This window comes from Sesamum indicum, linkage group LG9 (genome assembly GCF_026168435.1).
Source record: "Sesamum indicum cultivar Baizhima isolate 11 linkage group LG9, ASM2616843v1, whole genome shotgun sequence".
Taxonomy (NCBI): Eukaryota; Viridiplantae; Streptophyta; class Magnoliopsida; order Lamiales; family Pedaliaceae; genus Sesamum; species Sesamum indicum.
Genome location: NC_142665.1, coordinates 5970425 through 5991327, shown reverse-complemented (window position 1 = coordinate 5991327; position 20903 = coordinate 5970425). Strand labels below are relative to the sequence as shown.

General features: G+C 32.6%; 3 protein-coding genes across 4 annotated transcripts; 1 reads left to right on the top strand and 2 right to left on the bottom strand.

Moving 5' to 3' along the window:
• Nucleotides 1-3026: 3026 nt before the first annotated feature.
• On the bottom strand, nucleotides 3027-4061 carry LOC105170878 (uncharacterized). Its single transcript, XM_088885247.1, has 2 exons — nucleotides 3915-4061; nucleotides 3027-3824 (listed from the first exon to the last, which is right to left on the bottom strand). Exons 1-2 carry the CDS (start codon nucleotides 3966-3968, stop codon nucleotides 3195-3197), a joined length of 684 nt encoding a protein of 227 aa, XP_088741373.1. The 5' UTR covers nucleotides 3969-4061; the 3' UTR covers nucleotides 3027-3194.
• Nucleotides 4062-11729: 7668 nt separating this feature from the next.
• On the bottom strand, nucleotides 11730-13568 carry LOC105170877 (uncharacterized). 2 transcript variants are annotated; one of them, XM_020696930.2, is made up of 3 exons: nucleotides 12849-13565; nucleotides 12148-12367; nucleotides 11730-12042 (listed from the first exon to the last, which is right to left on the bottom strand). In XM_020696930.2, the coding sequence occupies exons 2-3, from the start codon at nucleotides 12337-12339 to the stop codon at nucleotides 11968-11970; spliced, it is 267 nt and encodes an 88-aa protein (XP_020552589.1). In that variant the 5' UTR covers nucleotides 12340-12367; nucleotides 12849-13565; the 3' UTR covers nucleotides 11730-11967. The 2 variants fall into 2 exon arrangements, with proteins under 2 accessions (XP_020552589.1, XP_011090102.1); XM_011091800.3 differs by having other exon boundaries at nucleotides 12148-13568.
• Nucleotides 13569-16578: 3010 nt separating this feature from the next.
• Nucleotides 16579-18712, top strand: LOC105170755 (protein NUCLEAR FUSION DEFECTIVE 4-like). Its single transcript, XM_011091659.3, has one exon. The coding sequence runs from the start codon at nucleotides 16764-16766 to the stop codon at nucleotides 18483-18485; it is 1722 nt and encodes a 573-aa protein (XP_011089961.1). The 5' UTR covers nucleotides 16579-16763; the 3' UTR covers nucleotides 18486-18712.
• Nucleotides 18713-20903: the final 2191 nt, after the last annotated feature.

The window sequence follows — 20903 nt, the reverse complement described above, 5'->3', positions numbered from 1 at the left end:
TCGGGCTTTGAATTTCAAAACATGTATGTCTGTCTGTGTTTCTGTTGATATTGCCGTGTGGACCTATCTTGACTCTTGAATAAGATGTTTCTTGACTTTGGTCCCCCGATTTCTAACCACCGTCTCTCACGCCTATAACTCACCAACCCTTTGCCCGGCAACCAACTATTTCGTTTGCGCGTCTGCGTGGGTTTTGTGTCGAGGGTTTAGGAGTCGAGAATTTTACTTCGAATTTAATTTGGTTTGATGGAATTTGATTAATTTATAATTATCAATAACACAATCATCACCCGTATTTCTAACACATTTTACTATTTTGAAAAATATATACGTGTGTACATATACATCAACCTCTCGTAAATATATTTATTTTTTACCCAACACATTTTATACCTTATATTAACTATCATTATTCTATTCTTACTCGCACCTTCATAAATATTCAAAAAGTCACTTTCATTTCATTCAAATTCATCTTATTCCATTGGGATAATTTATATTTACACGTCTTGCTTATGATTTGTTTACATGAATTATTCTTAAATCATCTTTTTCTTTTTGCGCAAAATTAAGCATACATTTCTAAAAAATGTCAATATATGATATAAATTGTCTCTATTTTTTTACTGACAGCCATGGTTTCTATAGGTATGCAAAAGATAAATGTAATTTTCTATAAATAAATTATAGATTAAGAGGTGCAAATTTAATTATTCATATATCACAAATTATTTATATAATTATACAAAAGATAAATATGATTGATGTAAACAGATTATAAATTAAAAGGTGTAAATGTAATTTACCATATCTTAATTATTGAGATGAGATGAGATGTATTAGTGAAAAAAAGGGGTAGGGGTGGGGGGTGTTGGTGTTAAAGAAAAAGGGGGAGTGAAGTGGTGATTGAAATGGGAGTAATGAAGTGGTAAGTGAGGTGAAGGGTATGATGGCACAATTGGGGCAGAAATGATTAATAACAGCAATTAATAGCGGAATATTTAATGATGGGGGAAATATTATAATTATTACAGAACCATAGTATGATTTAGATCCTTGGCTTTTATTGCACTTAGGGTCCTGTGCTTTTCTCTATTTCTATTTGTCTTTCCAAGTAGATCATTTATTTGATTTGTGTATATTTTTATACATTAATTGATTAATTATATAATTCGTTATGTTAAGATATCAAATATTACTTAAGTACCTCAATAATTCTTAAATAGAGTATATATTTAATAATAACAGGTGATAAGTAAAAAATATTAATTTACAGATATTAATAAATAAATAAATAACATTTTATATTTAGTCTTAATTAATTTATTACTAACTTATTGCAAGTCAAATAAATTTTTTTTTGTAGTATAATGGTGATCGAGAATATATTGATTGATTTTTTTAAAAATAATAATGTAATGATGTAATTGTTATTTCGATAGATTTTTGTGTTTTTACTGTGTACAAATAATTAGTCATAATTACGTTGATTATTGCACACCACGAAAAGAAAAGAACAAGTTGGGTGTTTGGGTCTTATTCAATCGAGTGCATAATTAACTTTTTCTTTTTACTTAGCTTTTCCTTTGTAGTAATAATAATAATAGCTAGCAATAAGGGCATATGTGGTGTTTGTGCAAAAAATAAATATTTCAATAAATATTATTTTTACAAATTAAAATAAATATTATCTTAAAAGAAGTAACTCAAATACATGTTGAAGCTATGCTTAGCAAAAATTGTACTTTGTGGAGGTTTTTAGGAACATTTTATTTCTTTTCTCTAAAGCATTTTGAACTTTAAATAAATGAAAAAATGAAACTATTATTATTATTATTGAAGTGAACATGATAAACTATTATTTTTTTGAATAAATTGATCACAATCAATCGATATTAAATATTTATATATAATAACAACCAATAACTGTAACAATTATATACCAATCACCAATATCAGATAATTATATTTAGTTACCAGTTACTATTAAAATAAAACGACACTTATTATTAAAGTAAAATAATATCACATATGTTGGTAGAATTCGAATTCATGCCTTAAAGTTAGGAAACCTCACCTTTATTGAGTTAAGCCTTATTGATATATATATATATATATAAAGATTATTTTTAAGAGGCATGATTTCAATTAGTAGATCCCAATTTTGATTTGTGGGAACCCACTAAACCCGGCCTTTTCACACCCTCTGGTTGTTGCCCCCACAACCACAAGCTCCTCCACGCCCAAATTTTAGACGATCCTTTAAAGGATCTTTTGTTAGACAATGTGTCATATAATACTGTCATATTGGTGCACATGTGTTTTCATTTTTGAAACAAATGCATGTCAAATTTATATGGATATGATATCAAAATGTAATAGAAGATCTCGTTAAAATTGATTGTACATGTGTGTATATGATATATTCTGACTAAATCATATTAGAAAAGAAACAATAGAATTAATGTACAGTTTATAGCGTAATTGTTAAATAATAATTATATTGGATTGGTTTGACAAATTTGTTTGGAATTGAAATTATATTTGTAATTATATAATTGATTATAGTATAAGTTTATGTTCACTTTATGTGATATGTCTGGATGACCTATTTTATTTAGGTTGATAAAATGGTCCAATAAAGGTCCATGATGTGGAAATGATTTAATATAAAAATTTGCAGAAATTCTGAATAAAGAATGTAATAAATATTATGGTATAATAATTACTTATATTAAACACAACATACATAATCTAGCACGAATGTACATGTCAAATCATCTTATCATATGTAACTATACAATCAATGCAATTATTTTTATTCTTTCAAATAATCGTTGCGAATGTTCAATTCTATCAAACAAATCAACACAATCTCTAATACAATAAACGTATTCTGCAAGCATTTATTGTATAATTAATTAAATATAATTAATGTTAATATACTTATTGTGTGATTGATGAATTGGGTGTTAAAATTGTGGTATTATGGTAAAGATTTCAATTGAATTTTGATGGACCCTAAGTGAAAAGAAAGAAGTGGAATTATGTGACGAAAGAGACTGTCCAACAAAATGCAGGCCAACAAAGCAAGAACAAAAGCCTCAAATAGTCAACCTTGGATCTTCACTTCCCAAACCAACCCCCCAACTGTACAAATCCTAAATCAGTAATCATCGGCAGCGTACTAGATTTCATTGCAGAACCACTCTTTGGTACTTCAATTCAGTGGGGGACTCCGACCCCTCACACAGACCTCTCTTCCGATTCAGATTCCTACCACAGATGTTGCTGTGGAATGACACTGGTGGTGGGACCGCAACCGGCGGCGGAGGAATCTGGTAGCTGTCGAGCGGTGGTGGAGGGTGGCGCCACTGTGGCAGGGGCCCGGCCAGGAGGAGGGTCTGCAGCAGTGGTCCCGCTTTCATCACTGCTTGCAGAAGCTTACCCTTTTCCGGCAGCGGCCTGTCCAGAACTATAGGCAACTCGGGTTCAGACTCTGCCGGCGGCGGCGGCAGGTGGTGTGGTGATGAAACGATGCTTTCATCACAATCTGAGGAGGAAAAGCCGTCCATTCCCCGTTTGTGATCATCTTCAACGCTTGAACCCCCGGAATACTGCAGCTGCTGCTGCAGCAACAGCTTCTCGAACAGAACTTTCTGACAGTGTTCTTGGGCTTCGTCCCTCTCTTTGATGGCTCTGTTGAGAAGCTCTTTGAGTTGGGAGATCTGTTCGTCTCTCATTTTAAGCTCCTCTTGAGCTTTCATTCGTGTATCTTCGAGCTCCATTGTCAGCAGAAGCGTTTGCCTCAGCTCATCCATGCTCTGTTTGAACATTAATTAAATACACAAGATTTAGCACTTTTTACATAGCAAGAAATGGAAGACTGCTAGAGTAATTAGAGGGTTTCTCACCTTTTCTTGGTGGAAGTAAGTCCAGTTGAGCAGAAGGTTTCTCTGAATATCCATGGCTGCTTTACCTGATAGGAGAGTGAGGAGTTAGAGAGAGTGGGAGAGGGAGGGAATGACTGATCACTGGTTTCTACTCTTCTTTATAAGACCAACTTCTGGCTCTTTTTATTAAGTCATAATTGCACATACGTCCTCAAGGTTTCGATAATTATGGAAGGATCCCTCACTTTTAAATTTTAGGAATAATTACACTGCATTCTCTGAATTTTGATATAATTATACTTAAATCCCCGTAGTTTGTAAAATTATATCCAACATCCGTTATGTTTGTTTTCATCTAACAAATAAATCAATCTATTAATCAAAATTTACTGATAAATTTACCCCTGACTGATTTAGTACTTATTTATTGCAAGTCAAATAATTTTTTAATGATTAAACTACCTTTTGTAAAGGTGAATCATCACATGCATTAACGTATGAAGATGTATAAGGTAGCTTCGTATTGATCCGTAATAAGTCAATAATAAATCAATCAGAGGTAAATATGCATTTTCATTCAATTTTTTGCATATGGTTGGAAAATATTTAATATGTATAAAAAAAATTGTTTGTTATAATTCTTGGAGGAGACAACAATCATGATAAAAATGCAAGCAACTCCTGTGATATTGCAAATGAGCAATTACTCTCTATGAAAAAAAAAAAAAGTAATTTACCTCTCTATATTTTTTCAAATGAAGCAATTTATCTTCTTAGACAGGGAGGTAAATTGCCTCAGTTTCTAAAAAAAAAAAATAGAGGGAATGAATTTTATTTTTTGTTTTCATAGAGAGTAATTTGTCATTTTATCACAGAGGGTAAATTGCTATTCACCAAAAAATGGAGATGTTTGTCATTTGAAAAATATTGAAACTGAACAAAAGTATGTAAAAATATTATTTTTTGTTGGAACGAATCTTATCGTAAATGTTATATATCATGACATCGAGGGTCCTAATTTATATATATATATATATATATATATGTGGATGTAGATACATTGTCTTATATTGATTGCAAATGAAGAATTTTAGAAACTTATAATCCTTGGGACCTTCTCTCCCTAATGATGTGTATAAAGTGGTATTACGGAGAGGAAAGAGGACACAATCTGCAATCTAAGAGAGAAATGTGTAGCTTTTTTAATACGCCCAAGAGCAATATGCTACCACCTGGGGGAAAAAATACGAATCCTACGGGTCTCGTATGATAATAGAGAAGTAAGAGTAGTTTGCTTATATAAAATCATGAAGGAAGGTCTATCATAATACAAATCCAATCCTAAGGCGTAGAACGTGTACGAGCTATGCCCCTAAGCACAAAGATATACGAGGCTCTTCCCCCCACCCCCCCAAAAAAAAAGATGGAGGAAGGCCTACGGACCAATCTACCAGAGATCCGAAAAAAGCCAATAAAATCTCAAATGTGAGAATAAAAAAATATAAAAATATTTTAAGATTTTGTATGAAGAACCTCGAGAATGATCCTTTTTGTATACTCATTGGGAGTCATAAATGAAGGCATGATGAAGAAGAAAGGATAAAAAAGTATTCGGTTTGAGTTACTCAATTTCCATCACATAACTTAATGAAGTGCTTTTTCAAAATAAAATTGTCTCATATAAACTCGAAGCAAATAATAACTTGCGTAACGCGAGACTGATTGAATTACAAATCACAGTATATAATGACATAGTAAACAAGATAAGTTTTGTTTGATTTTAGGTATTTTTGATAGCTAGAAAATTCTAGAACCGACCAAAACTCCTACTATATTATGTTCGAAGTAATTTATAATTCATTATTTAAAAAAAAAAAAACAAGCAAAGCTCTTTACTATGACAAGACAGTGTCCTGTTTTAATTTCTTTCTATTTCTTATTTTATTTATTTATTTATTCTATTATTCATGGGGGGGTTGGACTAAAGCAGAAAAAGCCAAGAGCATCACTGCCAAACCATCTGACTCGAGAATGAAATGTGTAACAGAGCACAAAAGTATACTATATCTCTACTCTGATCTGACTCTGCAAGTATGAGAAGAAAGAGCGTTGAGTGTTGTTAATAGGGAGTGGGGCTGTAGGCATCACATGTCCGCATGCAGAATTTTACATATCAGCGACAAATGCGGGAGTAGAGAGAGACAGCTGCGCTGCTGCTCATCCATTCCCTCATGTGATTTGCACTTCCATCCAACTAATTACCACAATTACATTTTCTTCTACGCTATTATGTGTTAACCATATTGTTGATTATGGGTTGATTGTGTTTCAATGCTTTAGTCATTAAGACTAACTGTTGTTTTCTTTTCTTTTCCGCCCATCGAGTTTTAAAAAAATCACGGGATGACTAGTATGCAGCGCTCGTACGTGTTCAAATTAGGAAAGTCCGCTCATCATCTAAATCGAATTCCAAATATATTTAAGTGGGCTGAAAATTATGTAACTTATCATGATCAAAACAGGTTGAGAACAACACTAAAAAAATCCTAATTATAATTATTCAATATTTAAACTAGTAAGATCGTAGGAGAGAAAAACTTAAGGTCATAAAAATACGTAGAGGATCAATATTTTTCCACTTGAAACCTGGAGGGCTAATGATCCAGCTAGAGGTCCTCTACGATCTAGAGCTGATTTGGATGACAATCTAACAATGATCTGGAACCACTATAAGAAAAAAGCCCAATAACTACGAAAAATTTGATGTTAAAATTAGCATCGAACTATTTAGCAAATAAAAATTTTCATTGCTAATTTATACTATTTAATATACATTAATTCATTGCAAAATTAGCCCACTAGTATTTTCTCTTATGTTAATGTTAATTCCAAGCATTCGTCATTATGCAGTTAACAGTTTTTAATCCTCGTCAGTATATTTGATGTAAGTATCTGAAATATTGCTAATTGTTCATTTGGCACAAGAAAACGAAGAGCGATCCTACAGATTATTGGAGTGTTTGTCAATACTAAAATACAGTATTTTTGCACTTTACGAGCTATTTTCAATTGTTAATTTGTCAATCGGTAAATGTAAAAAATGTTTACTTAAGTGTGTGTATAAAATTACTTTAGTTTCTTATCTTCATTTTTTGATCTTATTATTCCTAAAGTTTACATTTCGTGTCATTCCAATCCATCACTCAACTTCATGGCCAGATAATCTTGGGATCCAGTCATACGATGCGCGCATACTGAGTTTTCAGGGATTATGTGTCATTCTACATCTATTAATACAGAAAAGATAATGATTTTTCAGTTAAAAAATGGATAATTACACCATCATCTCTTGAGGTTTGGTATAATTACATATGAACTTCTTGTAGTTTTAAAAAATTATACCTAGTATCTTCATATCTGTTTTCGTGCAACAAATAGATCAACCGTTAGTCCAAATTTACGAAATTTGTCGATATCAATAAAAGATTGAATGAAAATTCATATTATCCCAAATCAACTTATTCCTGATTTATTACGAGTTAATCAATTTTTTTTTAGACCAAAATACTAAATTACTATTCTTCTCTTATTTTCTTCTTTAAAATATTTTTTACTGCCAAAACTAGCTACTTAGCTTTATAACCATTGAATCTTTTATTTTTTTGAAATCTTCTTCCCTCATTGTCCTTTTTACTAAATCCACAATAGACTCTTTCTGACTATTTACAAAAAAGTAAAAAGGAAAAATTATAAAAAAAAAAAAAGACTTAATTTGACCCTTTAAACGTTGAGATACAATAGATCACTTTACAAACCCTAGTATATTAGTGCTTAATCATGAGACTAATTATCCCTAAACAGAAGAATGTCTCAAACGACTACATGGTTATGCATAAACAAAACTCCTAAAGTCGCACTTTTAAATTAAGCTATAGATAATGGGGAATTCGGTAGCATTCTTTATACTTTTTTTTCTAGAAATTCGAGTAAATTGATTATTAAATCAATATAATTATTTTGTGCAGACGCGTTGTGCTTAGAATTTTCTGTACGCAGAATTTTTCATTATCCCTTATTATATATAATAACTTTAATATATAGTTGTAGGAAGTTGCAGTTGAGGTAATAAATAATTGTGTGGAGTATTTGTCTCGAGAATATTTGTACGTATTTGATTTTTTTTTAAAGACAAACGCGGCTTTGCGGCTGCTCATTTAATTACCAAAGTGACCAAATTTAAATAATGAGAAGTGGGCTCGAGAAATTCCTCTACATTCTTTATTATTATTATTATTTTAAATAAGAAACATATATTATAGATTAGATATGGGTAAGAATTTTTGGTAGGAAGGTGTTTAGCAATGTAGCTGATACATGAGAATTATCATCATAGCGCTGATTAGCTACAAAAGTCGGAATAACATCAAATAAAATAAGCATCTAAAACATTAGTTGCTCCTGTCAATTCAATTCGCTTTCAATTATAATTTTATTTTAAATTTTAATTATTAATAATTACAATCCTAAATATGTTAAGAGCATGTAACTAATTAACAAGTGTGTACTGGGAAAGTATATTGACAAGTATTTCATTAGGGTTCGTTTGGTACAAGTGAGAGAAAATGAAGTGGAAGGGAGAGAAACAGTGAAAGGGGAGAAAAATAATAATAGTTATCCTTCAATTTGTTTGGTATGATTGAAAAAGGGAGTAAATTTTAAATAATTTCCCTTATTTGGTATGAGGACAACATATTGAAAAGAAAAAAACTAATTTTTATGATTTTACTGAATAACCCTTCTCTTTATTTTGTATTAAAAAATAAATGAATTAATATTATGCTAATATAATTTTAGTATATAAAAAAATTGAGAATCTTATTAGTAAAAATATTTATCAAATAAGAACAAAAGTATTTTTTATTAGTAAAAATATTTATCAAAATGAATATTATTATTTATTTTAAACTATTTAGTTTAAATAAAATAAAAATTTCTAACAATATTTCAACTAATAATTCAAGTCCAGACATCAGTGTTTTTGTTGATAACAAAAACAACTTTGGAGAAAAATTATATATATAGATATACATGGGTAATAGAGTAAATAAAAACTGTACTTTTTTGTCTTTTTAACTTTATACTTTCACTTTTCCATCCAATTTTGGATGGAAACAAAATTGAATTTTAGAGGAATTTCATATGCATCGAGTTTTACTTCACTGCTATTTTTTTTCCCTTACCAAACACATTTTTAAGTAAAACAATACCAACAAATTGATGTGATTTGAATTCGTTATCTCATAATTATGGGGTCTCAATTTCAACAATTAATTTATATCGTATTGGCCTTAATTCAATCACACTGAAAAAATAGAATTCGCTAATTTATGTGTATCATAAACTGATAGTGATTGCCTTATGATACTTTGACCAATAGAAACCAGAATTAGTGGGACTGCACTGATCAAACTGGGTATGCATAAATGAGGCTTTATGAACTGAAATATTATGTGTTGATAGACTTTTAATTGGGATACCCACAAAGGATTCAAATTCCATCTACTTGCCTAAACATGATTTATTTATATGGAAAAATGTAAAGGTACTTGAATTTATCTCGTTTCATATTCAAATCAATGTAAAATTTATATTAAATTTGATAAATAGAACTCAAAGCAGCTTCAATAACATGCTTGTTGACTCGGTCAAATCCATTTAATTATATTATCAAAGCCATGCATGATTTGTTTAAAAAAAATATGGAATCGGTGGTTATATAATTATATTAATATTTATGACGATATATCGATCAATCAATAAATTCATATTACAATAAATTAAGACTGTGATAAATTTAAATTAAATGGGATAAAATACCCATTACAAATAAATTCACATTAAGTGAGATAAATACTCATACGTCTAGTGGGACTCGAATTTCATGATTTTGAACTTATTCATGTGATCTCAACTTTAACCACTAGGCTAAATATTTTCAAAATAAAACGATTCATGATTAGCATAAGTATAAATGCCAAATTTGACTGGGAAAATATTCCATACCATGTGAAGTTGGCAATCAGCATATACATAAATTGGCAGTATATATGAAATGTTAAAATTCTTCAAGAATTTAGACCCTTCATTATTTTATTTTCTTTCTATTTTGGACATATGTCTTTTAGTTTCTAGGAATCAAAATGGTCATAGAAAGGAGGCGATCGATATTGAAATGGACTCACATAAGTCACGTTTGGCATGAAAAGTTGAAGAAAGCCGTGGTGTTTAATATTTCCTTTTCCTCCAAATTTTTGGCCAATTTAATTCTATTTATTAGGGTACAATGGAATGGAGTTTTGGTAAAAAAAAAAAAAATGGTCCTAGTTATGGTAAATTGAACATTACTGGTACAATTAATGTTAGTAGAAAACGAGTTAGAACTAAAATAAGGTTTCGATTTTAGAAATACTTTTAGAGTTGAAAATGATTCAAGTTATGTTTCCTTAAAAAGTTCGTAAAAAATAGATCAATGTGTTATTTTATTTATTTTAGACTAATGTCTAATCAAATTATTAATATATATATGTATATTCAGAAAATAAGTTCTTAATACTGAAAATAAGATATATTAGTATATCAAAAGGAAGTACAATCTACTCTTTAGACCAGCCAATTTTCAATTTATCCAAACAAATTAATAACTATGATTTATATAGGAGCTTGTGAATATTTCCGTCTACGAAGTTCAAAAGTTGTGATCACATGAAAGACATAATATAGTCAAACGCGGTTTCTACTTTATGTCCTGTACGGTTACCACTTTCCTTCTCCTCTTTATTTAAAAGAAAAAAGTGATTGTATATGTGTGTGTGATAATCATAATTATTTACATTGAAATGGGAATGGGAATCCCAAGTAGCCGTTCACAGCATAAAAAGCTGCTACCAAATCGGCTTCTTGAAACCATGCACTTCATCCATATGGCATCCCAATTCCTATTTTTATTCATGTGTGCGTGTAATTTTTTTCTTTCTTTTTGGTGTTATGTGTGTGTATACATATATTTACACACAATGATGATACATTGAGAGCCCCATCTCGTGCAACCCTCTCCACATTGTATTTTTTATTTCAAATTTTATTGTATTTTTTTTATTTTAAGTAATATAAACACATCACATATATAAAACTTATGTAGTTATTTAAGTTTATTCATACATTGGTTAATATTAAATGAAATGTACAAAATTTTGATTTGCAAGTTAACAAAAGAATTTTTTATGCTTTAATGTTTTGTAAATATTATAGTCCTTATTGGACGAGATTATGGTTGATAATTAGTTAAAGAAAGTATTATTAGTAATAGTAAAAATTGAGACAAAATAAAGAGTGATCACGGGACGTTGACCGGGCTGCAAATAACGAAATTTGAGACGCTTCGAGCATAACAATCGAATATCATATCCACCATTCTCGTTCAGTTAGTTCATGTGCATTAAATAAATTATAGCGTATACTTTGGCCTGTCGAGGAAGACTGTACGATCTTGTTTTATTAATGAAACTTACATTTACAAAAAAAAAAAAAAAAATAGTAAAAATTGAGAATTGACATTATTTTAGTTATTATTTTAGTTAAGAGGGGTGTTCCTGAAAAGACTAATGATAGGAGTGTAATTGATGTTATGGACATCCAATCAATTAAATTAAATCCCATCGAGGCTTGATTATAGAAAAGTTAAGTTGACGAGGTTACAAGTAAAAAGTATGTAGATCAAGCCCAATTTCGACGGCAAGCAGGCAGGCCAACCTTGCTGATGATTGGGCTGGAAGGTCGTTCTGTTGTTCCTTGTAACAATTTTTCATTAAAAATTCAAATAAAATGAGCACTGCAACAAATCTTCCGACGACAAAACGTACTGCTATAACACATTAGACATCCAATTCGGACGATGGTGGACTACTTTCTTAATCATTTAATCTGAATTAATATGCATATTGATAGATAGGAGATGAAGTGTATGCAAGAGTACACACAAAGCAAAGCATAGACAAAGCCGATTCCGTCCCTGCACTCAGTTAACACCCTTGAAGAAGAGATCAGTGAGAACGCTCTTTGACTGCAAAGCACAACTCAACAGCTTCACAGCCTGCTTATGCCAAGAAACAACATTGATAACTAACTTATTATTACTAGTACAACAAGAATCCTTTGAAAGAAAAACAGAAGCAGGGAACTAATGATCGATGCTTACCTCATCATTGCCCACACTCACCACTTTTTCCTCCACATCCCTAACATTGAACTTTTGGAGCAAACTAATAGTGGACTTGGTGGACAATGGCTTCACACTCAAATCATCCATCACCATGTAAGTCACCGCCCCCTTCACAAATCCATCACTACTTATTGGAGGTGAAGAAACATTTGTCGCAAGCTGTGTCATTGTGCCTAATTTGCAATTTGGACAAGCTCTGCTTGAACACACAGAAACATAGAAAGGACATGAACCGTCTAATTTATTGCACCTATAAAATACCGTTCGAGTCTGCGTATAATAGAGGGCCAGCAGAGCAACATCAAAACCAGGCCTATGGACAGCTGGTTTCAAAACGGTGTCCTTGATGTGTTTTTGTACAAAATAGGACTCATTCAGGCCATTTATGCTTTCATACAGGCTTGCTAATGAGCCTGCTGTTTCTGGATTTCGGGACCGGCCAATGAGAGTACCGACCGACTGACCCAGAATGCTAACGAGGAAATCGATGAAATCGTTGCCGGCCTCGGCATACAACACTCTTTTGCTTTGGGGGTCAATGAAGATGTTCAAGCTTATTGTGGATTTTGCCATATGTAGCTTGATGATGAATTACTTGAAAACAACTGTTGTTTGCACACACACACACACACACACACACACACACACATATATAGGTATGATATAGAGGGGCTGACCTTTGATTTCCAATGACTCAAATGCATTCAGTAATAACTCCGAATTATGGGAAACACGATGTTTGGTGTAATGGGGATTGAACCTGTATCAAACTCGAGTCTCTTCGGAAATCACAGACAACATTGGCAAATACGTTGGATACTGTCTACTTTGGTAACTATTAATATGATATGATGGTGAAATAAAGGTGATATTATAGTACCATTATGACAAACACAGCGTAGAGTGCAGAAAATGAGAAAATTCAAAGGACTAATGTTTTAATGGAGGATTGATTCTTCAACAGCCTAACATGATCATTCAATGCCTTTAAAGTCGTCATTGGAACTCAAAACTCCGCCCCTATATATATAAACACATATGCTCAAGGCAAATTCAGTTACGCAATCACTAAACTACGAACCTGATGGCTGCTATCGTCAGCCTGCCGAGAATAACTGGAATGGTTGTGTCACTAACAAACCTGTGAAAGAGGAAGTCCGTACAATCTTTGCCCAGCCAACAGGACCTACATACAACCGATCCAGAGCAAGGACACTATATGAACATATAGTCTAAATCCACAAATATTCAGTTCATCAATGTAGTAAAATAGAATATTAAAAATTGCCAGTGAGAATGAATTCAAAGTAATGCAATATCAAGAAAAAATGTGTTTGTTTAAATTTTAATAAAAACATGAAAACAACCAATAAATCCAAATTGTAAAACCTTTCTTCTAAAGAAGAGAGAAAGCCTGCTATCAGGATAAACAATATAAAAAGTAGAAGCAAGCGACAGTTGGCCATGATAATGGTTAAATGAACTTATGAAGATCTAATGTCGTGGGGTTTTAATTTATATATATATATATATATATATAAAATAGCATCGCGATTCCGCTGAAAAAAAATTTAAATAAAAAATGACAGCAAAAATTCGAAACACCTCTATTTCTATAAAAAAAAAAATTAATATTATTAAAATAATTTCTCCCAAAAGTTCACGTTTGAAATCTTTTCATTCTTATTTTACAAAAGCACTTTTCATTCTTATTTTACAAAAGCACGGGGATGTTTAATTATCTGAGATAGAAAATTTATTATTTTCTCATTATTTTTCAAAATCTTTAGTTTATTTTTCTCAAAATTGTATTGAATCTTATCCATTAAAATAGTACAATAAAAACAAAAATGGCTCATCTCCAATTAAATATGATAATCTCATAACTTATGTATTCCATAAGTAATAGAAAAAAGTAAAGGGAAAAAATAATGCAGTAAATATGTTAATGAGAAATTCATTATTTTGTACTAATGATATTTTAGCCTAGTGTTGAATGCTTCTTTGCAGTCTGAAAATGGTTCCTACTTATGTCTTCCTCTAGGGTATAAAGTCAGTGGATGGAATTGGCTTATAAACAAAATAAATACTTTTCTTATCAAATCATTTTTATAAAGATAAAGAAGTACCTCCTCATATGTTTTAACAAGACGTATAAAGATAGTTTAATCATAAAATATTTATTTGACATGCAATAAATCAATAATAAATTTATTGTAGGTAAGTATAAATTTTTATTTTATAGTAAATATTGACTATTAGATGAACCTATTTTTTAGAAGAAAATAAACAAGGTATCAAATATAATTTTTTCAAGCCACAAGTATTCTATATGCAGTTACATCAAATTTCAAGAGAGTGTGCAATAAAAGTATCCCCATTTAAAATAATAGTAAAGAATGATTTTTTTTATTTTATTTTAGTAATATATGATTCAGAGTCAATGTACAAATCGATGGTGTAAAGGCCAAATTTCATTTTTAGTCCTGTAACTATAGGATTCTTGCATTTTTCATCCTTTATCTTTTTAATAAGCATGTTACTCATGTAAGTTTGGTATTTTTGATACACTTAGTCCTGTAACGACTAGATGGAACTCATTTAGTCTTTTCTGATTAAAAGATGAGACATTTTTAGTCCTTTTGTGTCGACGAGTGAGATATATTACAGAGAAAAATTCACGTGTTTATTACTAAACACAACCAGACAATTTCATTCGTCACCCTTGCCTTAATTCCTCATTTTCGCCCTAATTTCCACTACAAAAAGACAATGTTATAGCAACAAAAATTTTCGTGGCAAACTTGCTACAACTTTGCAACGAAAATTCAACAATTGAGTTTTTCGTGCCAAATTCCGTGGCAAAACAACAATGAAATGTTACAGTGGAAATTCCGCTGCAAAAATCCGTTGCAAAAATCGGTCAAACTTTTGTTGCAAGTCATTACAAAAGTCGCGGCAAGTGTTGCCACGGAACATATCCATTACTAGTTTGCGACAGTTTGTGCAACAGATATTATCCTTAGCTAATTTTGCAATGGATTTTTAAATTATGTCCATTGCTAATAATTTGCAACAAATATTGCACCAGAAAGAAGCCATTGCAACAATTATTTTTGCCATGAGGTTTTGCAATGAGGTTTGCCATGGACTTTGCAACGGAAATGAAGGTCATGGCAAAACTCGTGGCTTTTTCCATTACAAAATGACTAAAAAAAATACTTACACTCTTATTCATTCTTATTTTATTTTTCATTTTTTTCCCTATTCTTACTTCTTATATATTTTACTATACGGTAAGTTTGATTTTCTATGTGAGATTTAAGTGTTTGTGATCAAGCCGGTGCAACAAGTCATGCGTTTAGAGGTTTAGTTAGCTTACATTAAGATATGTACAAAAAATTTTACTACTGTATCTATATATAAAGGCATTTAATTTTTAAATTTATAACTTAATTATCTATTATATATATGTTATCAAATGTATATATATTTGTTGGTTTTAGAGTAAAACTATTGAAAGAGTTGAGAAAGTGGATATATGAAAAAAATGTACGTCATAATATTGGTGTTAGAAAAGAATTTCCCAAACTTCCAAATGATCACCGTTTAAAAACACATAAAATTTCCATAATCTCTTCGAATGTGGGCAAATCTCATGAAACAACACAAATAAATTAATTTGATTGCAGTTTGGAGCACACAATTGAAGACAAAAGAAAAAAGGAAAAAAAAAAAAAAGGAAGCTTGGTTTTCGAAGAAATGTTGTGTATAGAGCCCAAAACTCATATAATAAAGACCTGAACCGAACATGTCCGCCGCAATTGCAATTGAAGAATTCTTGGATATTTTCTAAAGTTTACTGATTATCAAACAAAAAGCTCAAAAAAAAAAAAAAATCACGTCATTCCCATCATCCTAGCATACTTTGCGCGTTTCGAACACAGAACTGGAGGGGATTTTGGAAGAGAACTGAGGGAAAGGATTTGGGGGAAAAGTTAGGCCTGTGAGTGAAAATCAAAATTTAGGAGAAAATTAGGATTTTGAATGTTGAGGAAGTGTATATTTTTCTTGTGAGCAATAACCCTAACATTGTTGTCAAAAAAATTAAAACATAAAGTCAATATTCTCAAAAGTCCAAGTATCGTGAGTTCATTTCACTTAATTTTTTTTGGCCTTTGTTTTTTTTTTTTCCTAACAACCAAAATAATCGAAAGTATCACACCTATCAAACATAAAGGACTAAATATGCTTTCATGAGATACATCAAAAATTAAATTTGTTCAGTTAATAATTATAAGACTAAATGTATTAAAAGTACCAAAGTTATAAGAGTAAATGTATTTAGTAAAAAGATAAATAACGGTAGAAAGTGAAATTCTGCCACTTCTTTTGTTAAATGGACGCTCCTAGTTTGACAATAAGTAACCGTTGGTATTCTTGTCTAGAAGAACTTCTACGTGCATCCCTCCACACCCCCCAATTAGGCCTATTCTAACGATACAGCACACACAAAAAGAGAGAAAATTCTACCAAATACAACTTTTCTCTGCTTTCATTCCTCAGCAACTTCCACAACCAAAACAAGAAACATGGGCGAGGCACCATCAGTCGGCAGGCGCAGCCAGCTGATGAGCTTCGCGGTACACGTAATTCGCGGCCGATGGTTCTCCCTCTTCGCCTCTTTCCTTATCATGGCTGGGGCTGGAGCAACTTACCTATTCGGAGTCTACTCCAACGAGATCAAGGCCACTCTCGGATACGATCAAACAACGCTAAATCTCCTAGGCTCCTTCAAGGATCTTGGCGCAAATGTCGGTGTCCTGTCAGGCCTGATCGCTGAGGTAACTCCAACTTGGTTCCTGCTGCTGATTGGCGCAGCCATGAACTTTGCAGGCTATTTCATGATATGGTTAGCTGTCACGGGCAAGATTTCCAGGCCGGCAGTCTGGCAGATGTGCATCTACATATGCATTGGTGCGAATTCTCAGAACTTTGCGAACACTGGCGCTCTTGTTACTTCTGTCAAGAACTTCCCTGTAAGCCGAGGGATCATGTTAGGCCTGTTGAAAGGGTTCACGGGGCTGAGTGGTGCAATCCTGACACAAATCTACTTGGCTGTATATGGGAATGATTCCAAGGCTCTTATTCTCCTGATTGCCTGGCTCCCAGCTGCTTTGTCTGTGGTGTTTGTTTATACAATTCGTGAAATGAAGGTCGTTCGGCAGACGAATGAGCTCAAGATATTTTACCAGTTCCTCTACGTTTCAATCGTGCTAGCGCTTTTTATCATGGTCATGACTGTAGTTCAGAAACTGGTGGCTTTCTCACAGGCAGCTTATGCAGGGAGTGCTACTGTAGTCTGTGCTTTGCTCTTCCTCCCTCTGTTTATAGCCATTAGAGAGGAGTTTACACTTTGGAGTCAAAACAAACAGCCCCTTTTAAATCCAGCTCGAATAACCATTGATAAACCGACAGGACTTTTGCCTGGGGACTCGAAACCTGAACGCGAAAAGCCGGTGGGGGGATCGAAAATGAAGTCATGTTTCGCAAACATTTTCAAGAAACCAGAAAGGGGAGAGGACTACACTATTTTGCAAGCACTCTTGAGCACAGACATGCTGATTCTATTTCTTGCTACGTTCTGCGGTCTGGGCTCAAGCTTAACCGCCGTGGACAACCTGGGACAGATCGGAGAGTCACTAGGATACCCCACAAAGACTATAAAGTCATTTGTTTCACTTCTCAGCATATGGAACTACTTTGGTAGGGTTTTCTCAGGATTTGTGTCTGAAACTCTTCTGGCAAAGTACAAATTCCCGAGGCCACTCATGATGACAATAGTCCTCCTCCTCTCCTGCATTGGTCTTATCCTCATTGCATTCCCATTTCAGGGCTCAGTCTATGTTGCATCAGTGATCATTGGGTTCTCATTCGGAGCTCAGCTGCCTTTACTTTTCGCGATCATTTCTGAGCTTTTTGGGCTCAAATACTACTCCACATTGTTCAACTGTGGGCAGCTGGCTAGCCCACTTGGTTCTTACATACTGAATGTTAAGGTAACGGGACCGCTTTACGATAGAGAGGCGTTGAGGGAACTAGCCAAGAAGGGAATGACAAGGTCGTCGGTGAAGCAACTGACTTGCATCGGTGCACGATGTTATCGACTGGCCTTTCTAATTTTGGCTTCGATAACATTCTTTGGAGCAATTAGTTCTCTGATTTTAGTCGTGAGGACGCAAGAATTCTATAGAGGGGATATCTATAAGAAGTTCGGGGATGAAGCCGAGGAGAGTGAGACAAAGAACAGTTAGTTGTCTGATTCTAGTGCCGAGGACGCGAGAATTCTATAAAGTGGATATCCACAAGTTCAGGGATAAAGCTTAGGAGAGTTAGACAAAAATGGCTTGCCAATCGGTAAAGAATAGTGCATTCTCGAGAGGTGTTAGTTAAAAATGTACAGAGTAGAGAAATTCAATGATGATTTAGTTACTTTTGCATTTGGGAGGTATTCTTCAACTATTGGAGGTTTGATCTTTCTCATGTGAAGGTCAACATCCACATTGGAAGTTTGCAAGGCATTTTCTTTTTCCGCCCCCGAAATCATTAACTCATATAACGACGACTCAACGAATCCAATTTCGTAGGACAGAAAAATTTGTGGATTAGTTCTTATGATACAAGGATATGGATATGGCAACACGGTTATGATATGATATGGATATAATAATATGAAAAATATAAAAAACATAGAACACGATACAACTATATAATATATAATATATTCTTAAATTTTTTATAAACTTAAAATATATAATGTGAAAAATATTAAGATAAATTATACAATAAGTACACCGTGCATCTGTATTTTTAATCGAATGTGGCTTCAAATATATATATAATCAATTTATTTTAAAAAGAATACAATGAGAAAAATTTCTAGTAGTTTAAATTAGTTAAGTTATCATTAACATCTCTCAAATTTTTAGTAATTTCATCATAATATTTTTAGTTTAAGATAATTGAATTTTTTTTTTTTATCAAGCCTAAAATTCATTTTTTCTTAAAGACAACCTAGAATCTTTAGAAATTATAAAAATAATAATTCAAATATGCATATTTATTCTTTAAATCGTGTGAAAATTGTCAAAAAGTGGGAAACTTTGGTCCTCGCAATCAAATGACCCTTACCCCAATACTTGTGCTTGAGGTATTTTGACGTATAGGGAATTGACTTTATGGGCCTATTTCCCCCTTCTTTTCGCAAATTTTACATTACTTTAAGTGTAAATTATGTGTCTAATGGGTGGAGCCAAAAGCTACTCGAACTGAAGATGCTAAAACTATTATGGAATTTGTCAAGACTAATATTTTCTCTAAATTTGGTATGCCAAGAGTAATTGATGAGTGTCGAAGTCACCAAAAATAATTCCTACTACACTTGTGAAAGTGGGAGTAGGGTCGATCCACAGAGATTGACTTTAAGTTGATTTCTTTTGGAAAAATAGAAAATAATGGGGGGAAGATTGTGATAAATAGAAGTGATAAAAAAACTAAATAATTAAAAATACCTGATAGAGATATGAGAGAGAGATTTCCCGGTTAAGGCTAGAATTATGCTTGATTCCCGTGAGTTGATCATTGATGCAAGAATAACACATGTATGGACAAATAAACCAGTTATGGTCGTTGGTACGACCTAACAACCTCACCTTTCCTTACCTTTTCGTTAGCCAAGATACGACCGTTGGCTAGATCTCTAATTAACAGACAACCTTGGGAACGTCCACAAGATTTAATCTATTAACAGCATTAAGAATTAGAAAGGCCTGATTCTAATCAACAAACTCCTACGAGGACAATTCGTTTAAACTAGATCATGCATTCCCCATAACATAATTAAATACTGTGACATAACTAATCATGCTACGTTGCCACTAAGTATTGAACTAAATAAACAATTACACGGATTTATAAAGTTCAAGTAGCTAAGCAAACCTTCTTGATAATGAACAACCGGCCGAATCATTCATAAATCAGATGTTTGTAATTAAAGCACAGAGAATAACATGAATATTTGTTTGACAAGTGTAGAACACAGATTAGATCTCACAACATAACGGGAATCAAGCAATCACCATACCTTAACCAGAAAATAGGGAATTTAGCCGGACATATTAATGGAAGAACACACTAGAAAGTGGAATTCCATTAATTCCGGTAGTAAAATAAAATAAAAGAGAAGAGATGCACAGAGAATTCTATAGAGTTCTAACATAAAAACTGAATGTCTTCTAATGAAGAGATCCCCCCTATTTATAACAAAAGTCCCCTACGAATCTAAACGTAGTGGGGGGATAGATACGTGATAAACTCTAAAAAGGTAAATAGATTACAAAAGATAAGCTCAAAAGAATCCTTTCTAAATCTAAACACTTGATTCCTTTATCTCTTGGGGAAATCGTTCGTGCTTATCCTTATCCCGAGTTGACTACTCCATTAAGCGTGGGCGCACTTTGTCAATTTGGCAGAAACGTCCTTGTAATCTTTCTTTTTGCTGAATATGCAATAAAATCACACAAGTAGGAATATTTTGGCTTAAAAAGGAAGATTAAATTGCTATAAAATCATTATAATTGCAGAGTTATCAGTAATAATAAACGAAAGGAGAACCCATTTTGGCAACAAGGAGGTCGATGCACTGTTCAAGAAGTACAATATCACTCCTCGGA

Coding starts and splice junctions, on each gene's coding strand:
- LOC105170878 (XM_088885247.1), bottom strand. CDS start 3,968: ATGGATATTCAGAGAAACCTTCTGCTCAACTGGACTTACTTCCACCAA. Junction 3,825..3,914: donor CTTACTTCCACCAAGAAAAG/GTGAGAAACCCT, acceptor ATGTTCAAACAG/AGCATGGATGAGCTGAGGCA.
- LOC105170877 (XM_011091800.3), bottom strand. CDS start 12,744: ATGGCAAAATCCACAATAAGCTTGAACATCTTCATTGACCCCCAAAGC. Junction 12,043..12,147: donor TGAGTGTGGGCAATGATGAG/GTAAGCATCGAT, acceptor TGGCATAAGCAG/GCTGTGAAGCTGTTGAGTTG.
- LOC105170755 (XM_011091659.3), top strand. CDS start 16,764: ATGGGCGAGGCACCATCAGTCGGCAGGCGCAGCCAGCTGATGAGCTTC.